General features: G+C 46.1%; 1 protein-coding gene across 1 annotated transcript in view; it reads right to left on the reverse strand.

Moving 5' to 3' along the window:
* LOC124720509 (procollagen-lysine,2-oxoglutarate 5-dioxygenase) overlaps positions 1-20,658 on the reverse strand; it is a 438,909-nt gene that overhangs the window by 300,895 nt on the left and 117,356 nt on the right. Inside the window, exons 2-4 of the mRNA XM_047245868.1 lie at positions 20,477-20,565; positions 7,983-8,116; positions 1,826-1,989 (exon numbers count right to left, since the gene is read on the reverse strand). Of these exons, the coding sequence (XP_047101824.1) occupies positions 1,826-1,989; positions 7,983-8,116; positions 20,477-20,565 (387 nt within the window). The remainder of the gene's footprint in view (positions 1-1,825; positions 1,990-7,982; positions 8,117-20,476; positions 20,566-20,658) is intronic.

Raw genomic sequence — 20,658 nt, forward strand, 5'->3', positions numbered from 1 at the left:
GCGGCTCACAGATGCTGGTCGGCGGCAGAGACATACGCTTACACATGCGCCACCTGTGGAAAAGGAGTACAGACATTGGATTCGCTTATCTATGTATGATCGGGTGCGGACGATACGGCCTTTCTGACAACTGGACGATACCTGGACCAGCTAATCGCTAGGATGTAACGGCAACTTGCTGTAATGGAACGCTGGGCGCTGCAAAATAAGATAACGATCAACCCGACGAAGACGGCAGCCGTTCTGTTCACACGGAGGAAACCAATTCTGAACGACAGACTCCAAATAGCTGACCAATTTATCCCATGGTCGCCGGGAGTGAAGTACCTCGGTGTCTACCTTGACAAAAAATTACTCTTTACGCAGCATATTGACGACAAGAAGACGGCAGCCCAGAAGATGGCCAGGTCATTGACTCCGTTCCTGAAGAGTCAGGATCTCAACCCTAAGACTAAACTCCACTTGTATAAGGCAACGGTGGAACCCACAATGTTGTATGGCTCCACCTCGTGGGGAACTACGTGCGTCTCCATCTACAACAAACTCCAAGCGGTGCAAAACATTTGCTATCGATGGATCACAGGAGCTCCATGGTGGACAAGAAACGTCGACATCCGCACCGCACTCCACGAGACCACTATACAAGAGAAGGTCCACGACAAGGCTCTACGAGTTTTTGACAAAATCGATGCCCTTAGGGACGACGTTCGACAATTAGAATCGGTAGGAACGGTGAACCCTGGAAGATGGCACAAGTCTTGAGTACCGAGGTCAATAACGTTTCACCCCCCTCCCCCCCCCCCATAGGCAATCTGTCATAACACGAGGAAGCAGTCACACATAACAGCCTAGGCACATTTCACCCTCCACAGCAGACAGACATCACCAAAGACAGCACCCATTGAGTGCCCAAGCCTAACTGAATGTGTAATAAATAAAGTGTTTTCCTCTTATCCTTACATCCCATCCTAGAAGACTAAGTCATCAAGGATGATCTCTTCAGCCCACACTATACAGTTAAAAAAATAGTATGAACGGCGGCGGTGACACTATGACGACTTCTTTGCAGTTTAATTACTCCAAGAGTCGGACTCCATGCTTTGTGCAAATTAAAACCATCATCTCCATTTATTAAATTATGAGCTAATGTAATCTCTATAGCTTCCTTGAAGACAGATTCCCAAAAAGAAGAGGTGTATGTTAAAGTCTTCACATTACTGTAATTCACGGAATGCCCCGTATCAAGACAATGTTCGGCCACAGCTGACTTGTCTGGCTCTAATAAGCGTGTGTATCTTCGGTGCTCCACACACCTCTCATGAACGGTGCGTGTTGTTTCACCTATGTACGACTTCTCACAATTTCCGCAAGGAATCTGATACACACCCGCTTTACGAAGCTGTAAATCGTCCTTCACAGAGCCGAGTAAAGCTCCAATCTTCGTGGGGGGCCGGAACATCACCTTAACACAGTGTTTCTCAAGAATACCGCCTATCTTCGAGGAAAGAGCACCCACATAGGGCAAAAACGCACTACATCTGAAGGAATTACTGTCTTTTTCCCTATCACATACCTGCTTTTTAGGTTTTGCATCGAATGCTCTACGAATCTGTTGCGGAGAAAATCCATTCGAAATTTTATTTGCGCGGCTGCATGCCCGAAATTTAACTGATTATGAAGTGTGCACTCTCGTAAACGACCCGCGTTGTTGACCGTCAAACACAACTATCCCACTACTACCACTGTTCACACTATTCTGCCTATCCCCTGTATCGCAGCTGAGATAACAGACCCTAGGATAGGATGAGAGAGGGTGTCAACTCACCGCCGGAGTTGAGGAAGCGCTTGCCGCGGGTGATGGTGGGATACTGCACGGCCAGGGACTCGTCGGGCCAGCAGAAGCCCTCCGCAGAGAACAGCACGCGCGCCCCAGTCCGCTCGAACTGGTCCAGGATGCGCTCCGGGTCTGCCAGCACCACCACGTCGTAGCTGCAACACACACACAGCCCCTATGCACACCCTTCCTCAGCTTCTAACACCATAGCTCTAAAGCTCTGCTAATTTTTTTTTTTTTTTTTTTTGGTTCTATTTAACGTTACATCGTTGAGCTTCTGTAAATGTTGTTTGATTGAATCTGTAACACAAAATCGTATACTCCTCTCTTTGTAAAAACTTTGATATCATGGTTTGATTCTATGCAATGTAGTATATGTGTCGTTTAAATTCTTTGTCTCAATTGGAGGGAGACAAAACTTATTGTATACAGGGTGTTACGAAAAGGTACGGCCAAACTTTCGGGAAACATTCCTCACACACATATAAAGAAAAGATGTTATGTGGACATGTGTCCGGAAACGCTTAATTTCCATGTTAGAGCTCATTTAGTTTCGTCAGTATGTACTATACTTCCTCAATTCACCGCCAGTTGGCCCAATTGAAGGAAGGTAATGTTTACTTCGGTGCTTGTGTTGACATGTGACTCATTGCTCTAGAGTACTAACATCAACCACGTCAGTACGTAGCATCAACAGGTTAGTATTCATCACGAACGTGGTTTTGCAGTCAGTGCAATGTTTACAAATGCGGAGTTGGCAGATGCCCATTTGATGTACGGATTAGCACGGGGCAATAACCGTAGCGCGGTGCGTTTGTATCGAGACAGATTTCCAGAACGAAGGTGTCCCGACAGGAAGACGTTCGAAGCAATTGATCGGCGTCTTAGGGAGCACGGAACATTCCAGCCTATGACGCGGGACTGGGGAAGACCTAGAACGACGAGGACACCTGCAATGGACGAGGCAATTCTTCGTGCAGTTGACGATAACCCTAATGTCAGCGTCAGGGAAGTTGCTGCTGTACAAGGTAACGTTGACCACGTCACTGTATGGAGAGTGCAACGGGAGAACCAGTTGTTTCCGTACCGTGTACAGCGTGTGCAGGCACTATCAGCAGCTGATTGGCCTCCACGGGTACACTTCTGCGAATGGTTCATCCAACAATGTGTCAATCCACATTTCAGTGCAAATGTTCTCTTTACGCATGAGGCTTCATTCCAACGTGATCAAATTGTAAATTTTCACAATCGACATGTGTGGGCTCACGAGAATCCGCACGCAATTGTGCAATCACGTCATCAACACAGATTTTCTGTGAACGTTTGGGCAGGCATTGTTCGTGATGTCTCGATTGGGCCCCACGCTTTTCACCTACGGTCAATGGAGCACGTTATCATGATTTCATACGGGATACTCTACCTGTGCGTCTAGAATATGTGCCTTTACAAGTATGACACAACATGTGGTTCATGCACGATGGAGCTCCTGCACATCTCAGTCGAAGTGTTCGTACGCTTCTCAACAACAGATTCGGTGACCGATGGATTGGTAGAGGCGGACCAATTCCGTGGCCTCCACGCTCTCCTGACCTCAACCCTCTTGACTTTCATTTATGGGGGGATTTGAAAGCTCTTGTCTTCGCAAACCCGGTACCAAATGTAGAGAGTCTTCGTGCTCGTATTGTGGACAGCTGTGATACAATACGCCATTTTCCAGGGCTGCATCAGCGCATCTAGGATTCCATGGGACGGAAGGTGGATGCACGTATCCTCGCTAACGGAGAACATTTTGAACATTTCCTGTAACAAAGTGTTCGAAATCACGCTGGTACGTTCTGTTGCTGTGTGTTTCCATTCCATGATTAATGTGATTTGAAGAGAAGTAATAAAATGAGCTCTAACATGGAAAGTAAGCGTTTCCGGACACATGTCCACATAACATATTTTCTTTCTTTGAGTGTGAGGAATGTTCCCTGAAAGTTTGGCCGTACCTTTTTGTAACACCCTGTATAATTGTAATTTCTGTGTGAATAATTTTGTGTAAAACTACCAATATATGCAAGTGTTCTGTTTTATTTAATATGTTTAGTTGCTGTTATGTAAACTGCTGACCTTCACTTAGGGTTCTTAGTTATTTTGTATGTAAAAGGTGGTGTGGTTCCTCTCGGGAACGGAACTGTGTAGCGCGCGCAAAATGTGGTGGGCATGGATAGAAAGATGGAACCGAGAGTCAGTCGGGGACGAGCTACCAAACTATCAACTGCTCGTGTAAAAGTTGTGTATTGTGCTGGTTCCGAGAGAGGCTTTGCCTGCCGCTTACCAATGCCTCGGATGGATGGATAAAGAGCTGGAACTATTCTGGAATTGGTATCTATCATCGTCACCAAGAAACGACAGAGTCCTGCAGTTATACCTGCAAATCCACCTACCAACATGCAATCGCCACCTCATTGCGCAATCACTGTAATGGAGCACTGTAGTAATGCACAGTGATTATAGTGTACCCAAATATAAGATAAAAATTGACTGAATTCTTGTACCTACCGTGATTTATCCTCAGTCACACATCCACGCTAAAGTATTTACCGACTGTCCTTTATTAAAGGCATATTAAAATTAATATGGCAATACAGTGTGCTGAAATTAATATTGTTTGTTGAAAGTATCTTACAAATATTTCAAATTTGTGTTTCACTGCAGTAAAAGTTCACAACTGCATCCGTTGAGAGTTATATGTTCATGCTTGCTAAGTACTTGCTTCTCTAGTGTATTGAAAGTGTGCTCTGCTACAGTGGTCAAGATTAAGGGCCCCCCTCCATTGAAAGTAGTTCAAATGCACAAAGTTATTTAATTATAGAAAGTTTTAATTACTCTTCCTATTCAAGTGAAATTCTGTATAATATTGGGTTCCTCTTCTCTATTAAAAGTGCATAATAATGGTGTAACAGGATCCACAGTCTGTCTATTATGCCCATGCTAGATAACGATTAATAGAAAGACAACTATCTATGAAAACAGTAACTTCTTTATTCAAAAGACAGTGAGAAGTAATCTGTCAGTGAACTCCATTTAATTTTAATTCTAAGTAAAAAGTTGTTTAGTAGTTAGAGACTTAATCTATGCACAATAACTAATTTTGCTGTACACCATATCTATATTTCATGTCAGATAGGAATATGTTTGAAAAGTAATATTGAACCTATGTTCAAATTTTGATTCTAAAGTGCACTGTAATAGTAATATTATTGAAACCACTCAGTTTGACTAATACCTGGAGATAGCAGTGTGTATCGTTATCTGTTCTGCTCTAGCTGTCAACTCCAAACTCTAGCTGTCAACTCCAAACTTAACGTTAATATATGCAGGTGTCAGAGTTCATTGCACTCGTGTGTGGCAAAATATCGGTTGTGTTTGTCCGTTAAAGTTTCTCATACCTACTTTCTTAAACAAGAATGTTAATCATCCTACGCCTAATTAGGATGGAGCCCGTTTTCTTTATTCTTTGAACCGTGTGGATAAGTAAATTATTGTTTGTTACTGTTTGAATATTTACGTAATTCTGACTTTCACTTCCGAGAAGCTACCTCCGTTAGGTACAACACGGTCAACATAACAAAATTCCTTTCAGAGGGTAACATTGTTCTATTGCTTTATACCATAATTGCTTTAACAAGATAGTTTTATTTCACGACCCGCCTCCAACTTTAAGGTTATGGTATAGCTGTAGCAGACGGTAGTGTTATAAGCTGTCCTCATTTTTTTAATTCTGTCCTTCATCCATCCTACCCTGTCTCCACTGTTTCTTCCACTTCTTCCCCCACTCTTTTCATTTACCTGTCCCCTTTCGTTTCATTCCTGTGCTCTTTCTTACGTCAATATTTCATCCTTCTCACAACACTGCTCTCTTCCTTAATTCTCCCCATTTACTTCCCTCCTTCCTTTTATTCTCCTCATTTCCAGCTTCCTTCTTTCATTCCATTCACTTAATTGATTCCTTCTTTCATTCTACTAACTTTTCTGCTTCCTTCCATCGTTCTACTCACTTATCTGCTTTTTCATTTGTGTGCTTATCACTTCTTTGCTTTCATGTTTCATTCTACTAACTTTCCTACTTTCTCCTTTCATTCCACTCACTGCTTTCATCTCTCTATGCCCATCCTGTTGCCCCCTTCCTTCTTTGCTAGCCTTTTTTGCTCCCACCTCTATTGTCTACTTTCTGCCTCCTTTCTTTACTCTTACACTTCACTTTCAATGTAACTTTTAATCCGTCTTGATTGCAAAATGTTTATTCATATGATAACCCGTCCAAATTCATCAACTTTCACATGCTGCATCAGATCTGAAGATGGTTCTAGACGAACCGAAATCAGTCATATGAATAAACATTTTGCAATCAAGACGGATTAGAAGTTACATTACTGGGTGTTGTGTGGTGTTCTTAGGTTAGTTAGTTTAAGTAGTTCTAAGTTCTAGGGGACTGATGACCATAGATGTTAAGTCCCATAGTGTTCAGAGCCATTTGCACCATTTTAAAAGTTACATTGTAAAATCACTTATTGTGGCTATCCAATCAGACATTATGTCCGTTTCTGCAAAATTTCACTTTCCACTTGTACTTCTGCTCATCCACTTCAATTTCCACATTTCCAGTCCAACTTCAGCTTCCATTTATCCACTTCAACTGCCACACTTCTACTTCAGTTACTGCCCTTCAACTTCTTCATCCATCCTTCTCCACTTCTATTTACACCCTTCTCCAATACTACTTCCAGACTTCTCTACTTCTATACACTCCCTTCTCCACTTTTCCTTTCACCCATCTTCACTTCCACTTGCTCACTTCTTCACTCCTACTTCCATTTTTCTCCGCTACAAATTTCCCCTTCTCCACTCCTACTTGCTCCCTTCTACACTTCCACTTCCATTTTTATCCACTACAAATTTCACCCTTCTCCACTTCTACTTGCTCCATTCTGCACTTCTACTTCCATTCTTGTCTGGTACAAGTTCCATCCCTTTCCACTTCTACTTCCACCCTCCTCCACTCCCAATTCCTCCCTTCTCAAATTGTCCCTTCCTCTTTCTGTTGACCCTTCCTTCATCCCCTAACCCCTCCTTCCTTTCTTATCCCCTCCTTTCCACTTATTTGTCACTTTCTGTTTGACCCAAAGAAGGCAGACATAGAATTCTCATAGAGAGGGAGAAACTACTTAAATGAGCTCGGATGGTGCTGTGCAATGTGTACAGAAGGATTTTCAGTCATGTATATGAAATTCTACGTCTAATAACACTCTTAGCAAGTTCAAAATGTTCACAAGTGTGTGAAGTCTTATGGGACTTAACTGCTAAGGTCATCAGTCCCTAAGCTTACACACTACTTAACCTAAATTATCCTAAGGACAAACACACACACCCATGCCCGAGGGAGGACTCGAACCTCCACCGGGATCAGCCACACAGTCCATGACTGCAGCGCCTTAGACGGCTCGGCTAATCCCGCACGGCTTCTCAGCAAGTCATTGCATATAAGGGAGCTCTTAGCTCTGCAGACCTCTGTCCTCCTAGCATTGTAGGAGTCACGGTTAAGGCCAGATATCAGTCTGTTTGTGGAGTAGTTAACCTTAATCGACTCTCTACTGGTCTTCAGCGAAGCTTTCCTGGGTCTCAAAACAGCCCCCTGGATCTCGTAATTACGAACTGTGGCAGTGGTTCAAGTGTGACCTCCTTCGAGATCTTTCAGAGTCCAATCCTGCCTAACAGAGAGCTAATTTTGTCTTTGTGGGATTAAAACAACAGATTGGACTCTACTCATAGAACAAGTCTGCATCGCAACCCATTATGTGAGAATCGTTGAGAAGTGTGTGAAAAATGGTCGCTTGTGCACTGTGATGCGATCTGTTACTCACCTCGTTTTATCTGTCTAATCTTCCATCTTTACACGTCTAGTAGCGCCCTTCCAATTCAACTACCATACTTCCATTTCAGCTTCCACTTTACCTCATTGTTACTTGCACACTATCTTCGGGATGTATGGACGTTAGGGGTCCCATGCTCAATTAGCTCTGAATGACACGCCTCTGCTTTCCCACACAGGGGACAGCCGGTTGTGTTTTGGCCTGTCCTTACCCTTTGCACCCACAGTGCTCACCTGTCAGTGAACATTATGACCTTGTCGGGGTCATCCTTGTGGTGTTCGAGCTCCTCCCGCAGCAGGTTCACCTTGAAGCCTCCGCCTGCATAGTTCATGTTGCCCCCTTTCCACGCCTGGCCCATACCTAGCACCTGCAAAAAGATAATTGCATTTGTTACTGAATCTAAGTAAATTAACTGTCTTGAGTGCACTTAATGTATCAGTTTCGATTAACAAATGAATGCGACTCTCAATCATTTTTCAATCAATCAATCGTCGATTGATCAATCAGTCATGCAATTAATCTAACCTTCAAAATTTCACTCAGTCATCCACCCACTCAATTAACCAATCAACCAATCAATCTATTTATTTATCTATTAATCAGTCCAACATCACCATGCTGACCAGTTTTACCACTGTAATGTTCTTAAATTTTTTCAGTACGTATGTCAGCCTCAGGAAACTCAAATGCTATCATTAACATTTTCGACTCATTATCAACCAAGTAAATTTTAATAGTGACAACTGACGTTAAAGAGACTCGTCAGGAAGAAGCAAAATCGAAATAAGTGGGATATTGAGGGGCTGTTGAATGATGAAATGTGTTTGAACTTCTCTGAGCCTGTAGGTAGTGCGATAATGAATGCAACAGTACACAGTTCAGTTGGAGAGGGATGGACGATAAATAGTTTAGAAAAGAAGAGAATAGAAGCTTTCGAAATGTAGTGCTACAGAAGAATGCTGAAGATTAGATGGGTAGATCACATAACTAATGAGGAGGTATTGAATAGAATTGGGGAGAAGAGGAGTTTGTGGCACAACTTGACAAGAAGAACGGACCGGTTGGTAGGACATGTTCTGAGGCATCAAGAGATCACCAATTTAGTACTGGAGGGCAGCGTGGAGGGTAAAAAGTCGTAGAGGGAGACCAGGAGATGAATACACGAGGCAGATTCAGAAGAATGTAGGTAGCAGTAGGTACTGGGAGATGAAGCAGCTTGCACAGGATACAGTAGCATGCAGAACTGCATCAAACCAGTGTCTGGACTGAAGGCCACAACAACAACAACAATATATTTAATTTTATATCACACAAAAGAGAAAGTCATTAGCTAATAGGCAATAAAAAGTGCAAATTTTCTGAACAGTTCTTAGTTTCCTGGTCACAAATAATCCCACCATCTTAATTCCAAGTATTTTTAACGGGGGTGTGGTGTCAAACCGGCTGACTGGGAGTAGGAGAGGACCCAGAAGGCATTGCAATTTCCACTGTCTTGAATATAGGTTTGGTGGCTTTCATTGCAAAATATTCACGTTTGATTTCCACAGAGTGAAATGAAGTGACGTGTGACAGAAGAATATGTCTTGCATTTCCTTATACACCTTTTATACACTACTGGCCATTAAAATTGCTACACCAAAAATAAATGCAGATGATAAACGGGTATTCATTGGACAAATATATTATACTAGAACTCACATCTGATTACATTTTCAGGCATTTTCGGTGCATAAATCGTGAGAAAACAGTACACAGCACAACCACCTCTGGCCGTAACAACGACCTTGATACGCCTGGGCATTGAGTCAAACAGAGCTCGGATGACGTGTACATGTACAGCTGCCCATGCAGCTTCAACACGATACCACAGTTCATCAAGAGTAGTGACTGGCATATAGTGACGAGCCAATTGCTCGGTCACCATTGACCAGACGTTTTCAATTGGTGAGAGATGTGGAGAATGTGCTGGCCAGGGCAGTAGTCGAACATTTTCTGTATCCAGAAAGGCCCGTACAGCACGTGCAACATGCGGTCGTGCATTATCCTGCTGAAATGTAGTGTTTCGCAGGCATCTTATTAGAGCCACGGGTCGTAAAACATCTGAAATGTAACGTCCACTGTTCAGTATGGGCCGGCCGGAGTGGCCGAGCGGTTAAAAGCGCTACAGTCTGGAACCGCACGATCGCTACGGTCGCAGGTTCGAATCCTGCCTCGGGTATGGATGTGTGTGATGTCCTTAGGTTGGTTAGGTTTAAGTAGTTCTAAGTTCTAGGGGACTTATGACCACAGCAGTTAAGTCCCATAGTGCTCAGAGCCATTTGAACCATTTTTGTTCAGTATGGCGATGACAAATACAGGCTTCCAATGTGCGTTCACCACGATGTCGCCAAACACGGATGCGACCACCGTGATGCTGTAAACAGAACCTGGATTCATCCGAAAAAGTGACGTTTTGGCATTCGTGCACCCAGGTTCGTCGTCGAGTACACCATCGCAGGCGCTCCTGTCTGTGATGCAGCGTCAAGGGTAACCGCAGTCACGGTCTCCGAGCTGACAGTCCGTGCAGCTGCAAACGTCGTCGAACTGTTCGTGCAGATTGTTGTTGTTGTCTTGCAAACGTCCCCATCTGTTGATTCAGGGATCGAGACGTGGCTGCACGATCCGTTACAGCCATGCGGATAAGATGCCTGTTATACGAGTCCGTTGGGACCCAGCACGGCGTTCCGAATTACCCTCTTGAACCCACCTATTCCATATTCTGCAACCCACCTATTCCATATTCTGCTAACAGTCATTGGATCTCGACCAACGCGAGCAGCAATGTCACGATACGATAAACCGCAATCGCGATAGGCTACAATCCGACCTTTATAAAAGTCGGAAACGTGATGGTACGCATTTCTCCTCCTTACACGAGGCATCACAACAACGTTTCACCGGCAACGCCGTTCAACTGCTGTTTGTGCATGAGAAATCGGTTGGAAACTTTCCTCATGTCAGCACGTTGTAGGTGTCGCCACCGGCGCCAACCTTGTGTGAATGCTCTGAAAAGCTAATCATTTGCATATCACCGCATCTTCTTCCTGTCGGTTAAGTTTCGCGTCTGTAGCACGTCATCTTCGTGGTGTAGCAATTTTAATGGCCAGCAGTGTATATGTGAAACGCTTCGGAAAGGCGGGCCGTACAAAATGAACATATTTTTGAGAAACCTTTTTTTTTCGTTGTTTTTTTTAATGTTTGACGTCTGATCTCAAACACTCAAGTGGGAGGGGGGGGGGGGGGCACTATTTGCCCCGGTTGTGAAGTATCGTAGATCCTGGGCTGCTTCCTAGAAGGCAGCATCCCCGTGACAGATCATAAAAACGCAACGCGCGTTACCCGCACGTGTTACCAGTGCCCGGCGTGAAAAACACTCCCATGAAATGCACCTGAGCGCGTTTGCGCCGCGAGAACGCAGAAGTCTTCGGGCAAGCAACGTGCGTAAAGGCGTCGTGTAACCAGCCCCATTCAACACGCAGTGGTCTACAATGACGGCGTGAATTATGTCACGGACGCGCGTGAAAAATAAACGCGTATAGCTTAGCTGGCTCCATCGCCCACCTGATGCTCAAGCTCCGATGACAAGCAATCGCACCTTCTCAGCTTCTACATCTTCATGGGCTTCTAAATCTAAAAACAAATTTTTCAATAGCACTTCTGGTCTGTCACGTCAAAATTGCACTATCAATTCTGTAAAAACTGTGAAGCAGATAATCGAACATCATGCAGGGGCCTTTCTAACGATCTTGGAATTCTTACACTTACTGACCAGTTCTTTTACTACTTAACTGTCTCTGTTGCTGATGATAAGACTCTCTCTCTACTTCGGAAGGACGACGGTTCAAACCCACGTCCAGCCATCCTAATTTAGGTTTCTATTGCTCCCCTAAATCGCTCCAGGCAAATGCCGGGATGTTTCCTTTGAAAGTGCACGGCCGACTTCCTTCTCTTTCCTTCCTTAATCCGATGGGACCGATGACTTCGCTATTTGGTCCCATTGCCCCAGCAAACCAATCAACCTACACTATGCAATCAAAAGTATCCGGACACCCCCAAAAACACAAGTTTTTCATGTAAGGTGCATTGTGCTGCCACCTACTGCTAGGTACTCCATATCAGCGACTTCAGTACACACATCCTGAGAGAGCAGAATGGGGCGCTCCGCTGAACTCACGGACTTCAAGCGTGCTCAGGTGATTGAGTGTCACTTGTGTCATACGTCTGTACGCGACATTTCCACACTCCTAAACATCCCTCGGTCCACTGCTTCCGATGCGATAGTGGAGTGGAAATGTGAAGGGACACGTACAGCACAAAAGGGAACAGCGCCGACCGTTGAAGAGGGTCGTAATGTGTAATACGCAGACATCTATCCAGACCATCACACAGGAATTCTTTTTTAAACTGCATGAGGATCCACTAGAAGTACTATGACAGTTAGGCGGGAGGTGAGAGAACTTGGATTTCATTGTTGAGCAGCTGCTCATAAGTCACACATCACACCGGTAAATGCCAAAACGATGCCTCGCTTGATGTAAGGAACGTAAACAATGGACGACTGAACAATGGAAAAACGATGTCAGCGTGTAGGTATGGCGAATGCCTGGTGAACGTCATGTGCCAGCGTGTGTAGTGCCAATAGTAAAACTCGGAGCCGGTGGTGTTATGGTGTGGTCGTGTTTTTCATGGAGGGTTTGAAAAATGGCTCTGAGCACTATGGGACCTAACATCTGAGGTCATCTGTCCCCTAGACTTAGAACTACTTAAACCTAACTAACCCAAGGAAAAGTAAAGGGACGAGAGAGGCAATTCTGACGTTACGGCTAACAATGGAAGCAAGGCTAAAGAAAAATCAAGACACTTTCATAGGATTTGTCGACCTGGAAAAAGCGTTCGACAATATAAAATGGTGCAAGCTGTTCGAGATTCTCAAGAAAGTAGGGGTAAGCTATAGGGAGAGACGGGTCATATACAATATGTACAACAACCAAGAGGGAATAATGAGAGTGGACGATCAAGAACGAAGTACTCGTATTAAGAAGGGTGTAAGACAAGGCTGTAGCCTTTCGCCCCTACTCTTCTATCTGTACATCGAGGAAGCAATGATGGAAATAAAAGAAAGATTCAGGAGTGGAATTAAAATACAAGGTGAAAGGATATCAATGATACAATTCGCTGATGACATTGCTATCCTGAGTGAAAGTGAAGAAGAATTAAATGATCTGCTGAACGGAATGAACAGTCTAATGAGTACACAGTATGGTTTGAGAGTAAATCGGAGAAAGACGAAGGTAATGAGAAGTAGTAGAAATGAGAACAGCGAGAAACTTAACATCAGGATTGATGGTCACAAAGTCAATGAAGTTAAGGAATTCTGCTACCTAGGCAGTAAAATAACCAATGACGGACGGAGCAAGGAGGACATCAAAACCAGATTCGCTATGGCAAAAAAGGCATTTCTGGCCAAGAGAAGTCTACTAATATCGAATATCGGCCTTAATTTGAGGAAGAAATTTCTGAGGATGTACGTCTGGAGTACGGCATTGTATGGTAGTGAAACATGGACTGTGGGAAAACCGGAACAGAAGAGAATCGAAGCATTTGAGATGTGGTGCTAAAGACGAATGTTGAAAATTAGGTGGACTGATAAGGTAAGGAATGAGGAGGTTCTACGCAGAATCGGAGAGGAAAGGAATATGTGGAAAACACTGATAAGGAGAAGGGACAGGATGATAGGACATCTGCTAAGACATGAGGGAATGACTTCCATGCTACTAGAGGGAGCTGTAGAGGGCAAAAACTGTAGAGGAAGACAGAGGTTGAAATACGTCAAGCAAATAATTGAGACGTAGGTTGCAAGTGCTACTCTGAGATGAAGAGGTTAGCACAGGAAAGGAATTTGTGGTGGCGGGCCGCATCAAACCAGTCAGTAGACTGTTGAAAAAAAAAAAAAAAAAAAAAAAAAAGACATCACACACATCCATGCCCGAGTCAGGATTCGAACCTGCGACCGTAGCGGCAGGGCGGTTCCGGACTGTAGCGCCTAGAACCGCTCGGCCACATAGGCCGGCGATGGGTTCTCGTTCCGTTGACAAAGAGCGACTACAGTATTGGGTATTTTGTGAATGTTGAAATCTTGTGAACGATTTATTTAAGGACATATTTGGATGTGAACATTTCATGTGGTACATAAACTCCGCGTGGCGTGTTTCTTGCGGATTACGAGACATTACGACAAGCACCCGTTTACAAGAAGCCTAGAGAACGACTCAGTGTGTCACCTGGTAAGTAGTCGTGGGGCAGTGATTGTTTAGGAGACTCAGAATCGGGTCGGACTAAATATCTTCTGCTGCTTTTAGGTAAGAACTTGTAACAGACAACCAGTAACATTGCGTAATTGATTTCGGGATATTAAATACGGTCTCGATACACGTTTTCTGTGTTTTAAAGACAATAAAACAACATAAAGAACATTTTAGACTTTTTTCCAAGCAAGTCATGCAAGAATAGTATAACTGACTGGAGTTGCGTGGCCTTCGCATGGTAGGTATGTAGTCAAATTTTCGTCAACGCCGCTTTTTTCAGCTACCATGGCAGAGTGAAGGGGCAGACAGCCTGAAATTTATTCAAGTAGGTGGACTGACTGTTTAAAGGGTAGTGAGAGACCGGTCCGACCCGCCGCTGTGGGGAAGGAGTATAGCGGCTCAATAACGCTGATCCGTCAGCGTACCGTGTTGAAAGATTTGGAGGTCAGTACTCCCATGCAACATTACCCCTTCCCACGTCATGAAATCTGAACCACTGCAGCGATCATTTTCGATAGCTGTGCTCTCATGGCGAGAGGTAATACACCTAGGAGTACTGTCGAACATGATCGTTTTGGTGGTTCGATTCTCATTGTGTGGGGCAGGCATAATGTTGCTTGGGTGTTCTGACCTCCAAATCTTTGAACACGGTCTACTCATCTGTCAACGTCATTATGACGCTGTATATGGCGTCCGATTGGCCCTGAATTCATATTTATGCATGACAATGCGCGACCCTATCGAACAGCGAAGGTGGGTGAGCTCTTGGAACGAGAGGGAATCCGGCAAATGGACTGGTCTGGCAGTTCCCGCTACGCTACTGGCACATTAAAATTGCTACACCAACAAGAAATGCAGATGATAAACGGGTATTCATTGGACAAATATACACTCCTGGAAATTGAAATAAGAACACCGTGAATTCATTGTCCCACGAAGGGGAAACTTTATTGACACATTCCTGGGGTCAGATACATCACATGATCACACTGACAGAACCACAGGCACATAGACACAGGCAACAGAGCATGCACAATGTCGGCACTAGTACAGTGTATATCCACCTTTCGCAGCAATGCAGGCTGCTATTCTCCCATGGAGACGATCGTAGAGATGCTGGATGTAGTCCTGTGGAACGGCTTGCCATGCCATTTCCACCTGGCGCCTCAGTTGGACCAGCGTTCGTGCTGGACGTGCAGACCGCCTGAGACGACGCTTCATCCAGTCCCAAACATGCTCAATGGGGGACAGATCCGGAGATCTTGCTGGCCAGGGTAGTTGACTTACACCTTCTAGAGCACGTTGGGTGGCACGGGATACATGCGGACGTGCATTGTCCTGTTGGAACAGCAAGTTCCCTTGCCGGTCTAGGAATGGTAGAACGATGGGTTCGAGGACGGTTTGGATGTACCGTGCACTATTCAGTGTCCCCTCGACGATCACCAGTGGTGTACGGCCAGTGTAGGAGATCGCTCCCCACACCATGATGCCGGGTGTTGGCCATGTGTGCCTCGGTCGTATGCAGTCCTGATTGTGGCGCTCGCCTGCACGGCGCCAAACACGCATACGACCATCATTGGCACCAAGGCAGAAGCGACTCACATCGCTGAAGACGACACGTCTCCATTCGTCCCTCCATTCACGCCTGTCGCGACACCACTGGAGGCGGGCTGCACGATGTTGGGGCGTGAGCGGAAGACGGCCTAACGGTGTGCGGGACCGTAGCCCAGCTTCATGGAGACGGTTGCGAATGGTCCTCGCCGATACCCCAGGAGCAACAGTGTCCCTAATTTGCTGGGAAGTGGCGGTGCGGTCCCCTACGGCACTGCGTAGGATCCTACGGTCTTGGCGTGCATCCGTGCGTCGCTGCGGTCCGGTCCCAGGTCGACGGGCACGTGCACCTTCCGCCGACCACTGGCGACAACATCGATGTACTGTGGAGACCTCACGCCCCACGTGTTGAGCAATTCGGCGGTACGTCCACCCGGCCTCCCGCATGCCCACTATACGCCCTCGCTCAAAGTCCATCAACTGCACATACGGTTCACGTCCACGCTGTCGCGGAATGCTACCAGTGTTAAAGACTGCGATGGAGCTCCGTATGCCACGGCAAACTGGCTGACACTGACGGCGGCGGTGCACAAATGCTGCGCAGCTAGCGCCATTCGACGGCCAACACCGCGGTTCCTGGTGTGTCCGCTGTGCCGTGCGTGTGATCATTGCTTGTACAGCCCTCTCGCAGTGTCCGGAGCAAGTATGGTGGGTCTGACGCACCGGTGTCAATGTGTTCTTTTTTCCATTTCCAGGAGTGTATTATACTAGAACTCACATCTGATTACAGTTTCACGCAATTTGGGTGCATAGATCCTGAGAAATCAGTACCCAGAACAACCACTTTGGCCCTAATAACGGCCTTGATACGCCTGGGCATTAAGTCAAACAGAGCTCGGATGACGTGTACAGGTACAGCTGCCCATGCAGCTTCAACACGATACCACTGTTCATCAAGAGTAGTGACTGGCGTATTGTGACGAACCAGTTGCTCGGCCACCATTGACGACACGTTTTCAGTTGGTGAGAGATCTGGACAATCTGCTGGCCAGGGCAGCAGTCGAACATTTTCTGTATCCAGAAAGGCCCGTATAGGTCCAGCATATGCGGTCGTGCATTATCCTGCTGAAATGTAGGGTTTCGCAGGGATCGAATGAAGGGTAGAGCCACGGGTCGTAACATATCTGAAATGTAACGTCCATTGTTCAAAGTGCCGTCAATGCGAACAAGAGGTGACCGAGACGTCTAACCAATGGCACCCCATACCATCACGCCGGGTGATACGCCAGTATGGCGATGAGGAATACACGCTTCCAATGTGCGTTCACCGCGATGTCGCCAAACACGGATGCTACCGTCATGATGCTGTAAACACAACCTGGATTCATCCGAAAAATAACGTTTTGCCATTCGTGCAACCAGGTTCGTCGTCGAGTACACCATCGCAGGCGCTCCTGTCTGTGATGCAGCGTCAAGGGTAACAGCAGCCGCGGTCTCCGAGCTGATAGTCCATGCTGCTGCAAACGTCGTCGAACTGTTCGTGCAGATGGTTGTTGTTGTCTGGCAAACGTCGCCATCTGTTGACTCAGGGATCGACACGTGGCTGCACGACTCGTTACAGCCATGCGGATAAGATGCCTGTCATCTCGACTGCTAGTGATACGAGGCCGTTGGGATCCAGCACTGCGTTCCGCATTACCCTCCTGAACCCACCGATTCCATATTCTGCACACAGTCATTGGATCTCGACCAACGCGAGCAGCAGTGTCGCGATACGATAAATCGCAATCGCGAAAGGCTACAATACGACCTTTATCAAAGTCGGAAACGTGATGGTACGCATTTCTCCTCCTTACACGAGGCATCACAACAACGTTTCACCGGCAACGCCGGTGAAGTGCTGTTTGTGTGTGAGAAATCGGTTGGAAACTTTCCTCATGTCAGCACGTTGTAGGTGTCGCCACAGGCGTCAACCTTGTGTGAATGCTGTGAAAAGCTAATCATTTGCATATCACAGTATCCTCTTCCTGTCGGTTAAATTTCACGCGTGTAGCACGTCATCTTGGTGGTGTAGCAATTTTAATGGCCAGTAGTGTACTTACATCCTAGTGAACATGTGTGGGGTGCGCTAGGCAGACGTATTGCAGCACACGCCCACATCCACCAACCACCACTCACCACTTCTCAACCATGCTGGTTGAGGAACGTAACGCCCTGCAACAAGTTACCAACCTTGTGGCCAGGATGGGAGCACGTTGCAGAGCTGCCGTTCGTAGTGATGACACGCTATTAAGAGCCATGTCCACGGAACCATCAAAAATGGCCGCGACTTCAGCGTAATTATTGCCTCTGAACGCAAGTGACATTTCTGTTCGTCTCATTGCGTATTTCTTTCAGTTTTGTATTACACTGCAGCACTTTTTTCTGTGTGTCCTCCTTGTTTCATCTAGCTATACTGCTTGGCAGTGACACTAACTGCGAAAGTTACTTTAGTTGGGTTGGGTGTGGGAGGAGACCAGACAGCGAGGTCATCGGTCTCATCGGATTAGGAAAGGATGGGGAAGGAAGTCGGCCGCGCCCTTTGAAAGGAGCCATCCCGGCATTCGCCAGGAGTGATTTAGGGAAACCACGGAAGACCTAAAAGAGGATGGCCAGACGCGGGATTGAACCGTCGTCCTCCCGAATGCGTCCAGTGTGTTAACCATTGCGCCACCTCGCTCGGTTAATTACTTTAGTCCTGAAGTTTTTCCCAACAATGTACACTGGTCAAAACAATTAGGCGATCAGTTGAGATATCTAGGTTCTGAAGTATTGTCACTGTGCGTCTAGTCCCGGCGGATGTTCGAGTCCTCCCTCGGGCGTGTGTGTGTGTGTGTGTGTGTGTGTGTGTGTGTGTGTGTGTTTGCCCTTAGGATAATTTAGGTTAAGTAGTGTGTAAGCTTAGGGACTGCTGACCTTAGCAGTTAAGTCCTATAAGATTTCACACACAGAAGTATTCTCATTGGCAGAATAAACTAAAATGGTTCGACGCCTTTCCGTCGGTTCTACGGAGTGGAGACAACAACATTACGGTCACCGAGTTGGTGGCAATAACGGTAACTTTCTGCAGAGAGGGTTGGTGTTGTGTTTACTCTACCAAACGAATGACAAGCAGCTGGGTTCAGATAGTGTAGTGAGCGGGTAGTGCAATGCAACAACGGCGTGACTCACCCGAAGCTGAGGCACTGAGAGCCATAGGACGTTTGGAAGCGGGACAGACACAGAGGGAGGTGGCTGCAGCTATTCGAGTGCCCCGATTTCCAGGACTTGGAAGCGATTTCAGAAAACAGGAACGGTTAAAAGACGGCAAGGCGAAGGTTGTCCACGGGTAGCATCAGCAAGAGATGACCGTTATCTTCGGTTAACAGCCCGTCGAGACAGGAGGCTGATTGCAACTCAGCTGCAACGCACACTCCAGGCAGCAGCAGGACGCGAATTATCAAAAGTCCGAAATCGCCTTCGGGAATGTGGCCTCTACCCACGGAGGCCTACGTTGTGTCACATTAAAACCACGACGCCGTTTATCCCGCAGAAACTGGGCGGAGGAAAATGAGGATTGGAGTCGTAACGCATGGTTCTAGGCGCTACAGTCTGGAGCCGAGCGACCGCTACGGTCGCAGGTTCGAATCCTGCCTCGGGCATGGATGTGTGTGATGTCCTTAGGTTAGTTAGGTTTAAGTAGTTCTAAGTCTAGGGGACTGATGACCTCCGATGTTAACTCCCATAGCGCTCAGAGCCATTTCGTAACGCATGACGCCAGGTGCTGTTCACAGATGAATCAAGATTTTGTGTTCAGCCGGACAACCGTCGTTCCGTGATCTGGAGAGAACGTGGAACTCGGAACAATCCTGCTTACGTGCAGGAAACATCATCAGATCACGGTGGTGGACGAATGGTGTGGGCAGGAGTCAGTATTGGCCGACGTACGGACCTCTATGCCGTTCAGAATGGCGCTTTGACTGCTCAGAGGTATAGAGGCGAGATCCTTCGACCTGTTGTTCTGCCCTTCGCTGGTGCCACAGGAGATGGGTTCCTTATGGTGCACGATAACGCTCGTCCCCACAGAGCTGCACTGGTGGACAACAAGCTTGAAGCTGAGGGAATTGAACGAATGGAGTGGTCAGCTTGTTCGCTACACTTAACCCCGACAGAGCATGTTTGGGATGCACTTGGCAGCCAGACCGGCACCTCCCACAACGGTTACAGAAATGGATATTGCGCTCACGGAAGAATGGCCAAATATCCCCCAAGAGCTGATTGATAACCTCATGCTGCCCATGCCCCGCATGTGTGCAGCTGTACTGGCCGTCCGAGGTGATCACACACCGTATAAGGGGGCAACGAGAATGATTGTTTCACTATTATGGTAGCCCTACAGTGCCTCGCTCTACGTAAACGCCATGTAAACCTCAAGTACAGAGGTGAGAGAGCAAAATATCGTACTGTATCACACACAAATTACAACTGCAACCGATATCTGAATAAAATACGATACCGTATGTCTACTGTGTGTGATATCTCACCTGATCCCATAATTGTCTTGAGCAGTGTAGTTTGTTTCCAAATTCTGTGATCAATGTAAATATTCACCTACCAGTAGGATCTAAACAATGTAATATAATTGGTGATGAAGCAGCTGTTTTCCAAATTATTAACTTACTTACTAATTTAGTCGATTAACGTTAGATGGCAGTAAGGATTGTAGTGATTCGTGAAGGTTCTCTTTCATGATGGGATTTACGGAACTTGGCGAATAAGTGAGTCAAAAATTAATGACATATGATGCGACCAACCTTAACAGGGACATGATTGACGGTAGCTGATCTCATAAACCTCTGGTATCCCTCCGTCTGGTTCGTTGCAACTGTGACCAGCAGAAAATCTGAAACAAACAAAATACGCTAACGTTAATTTCTAAGCCTATACACCTTACTGAACATGCTTTGGCAAGAACCATTTGCGAAGTCACGAACTG

Source organism: Schistocerca piceifrons, chromosome 11, assembly GCF_021461385.2.
Source record: "Schistocerca piceifrons isolate TAMUIC-IGC-003096 chromosome 11, iqSchPice1.1, whole genome shotgun sequence".
Taxonomy (NCBI): domain Eukaryota; kingdom Metazoa; phylum Arthropoda; class Insecta; order Orthoptera; family Acrididae; genus Schistocerca; species Schistocerca piceifrons.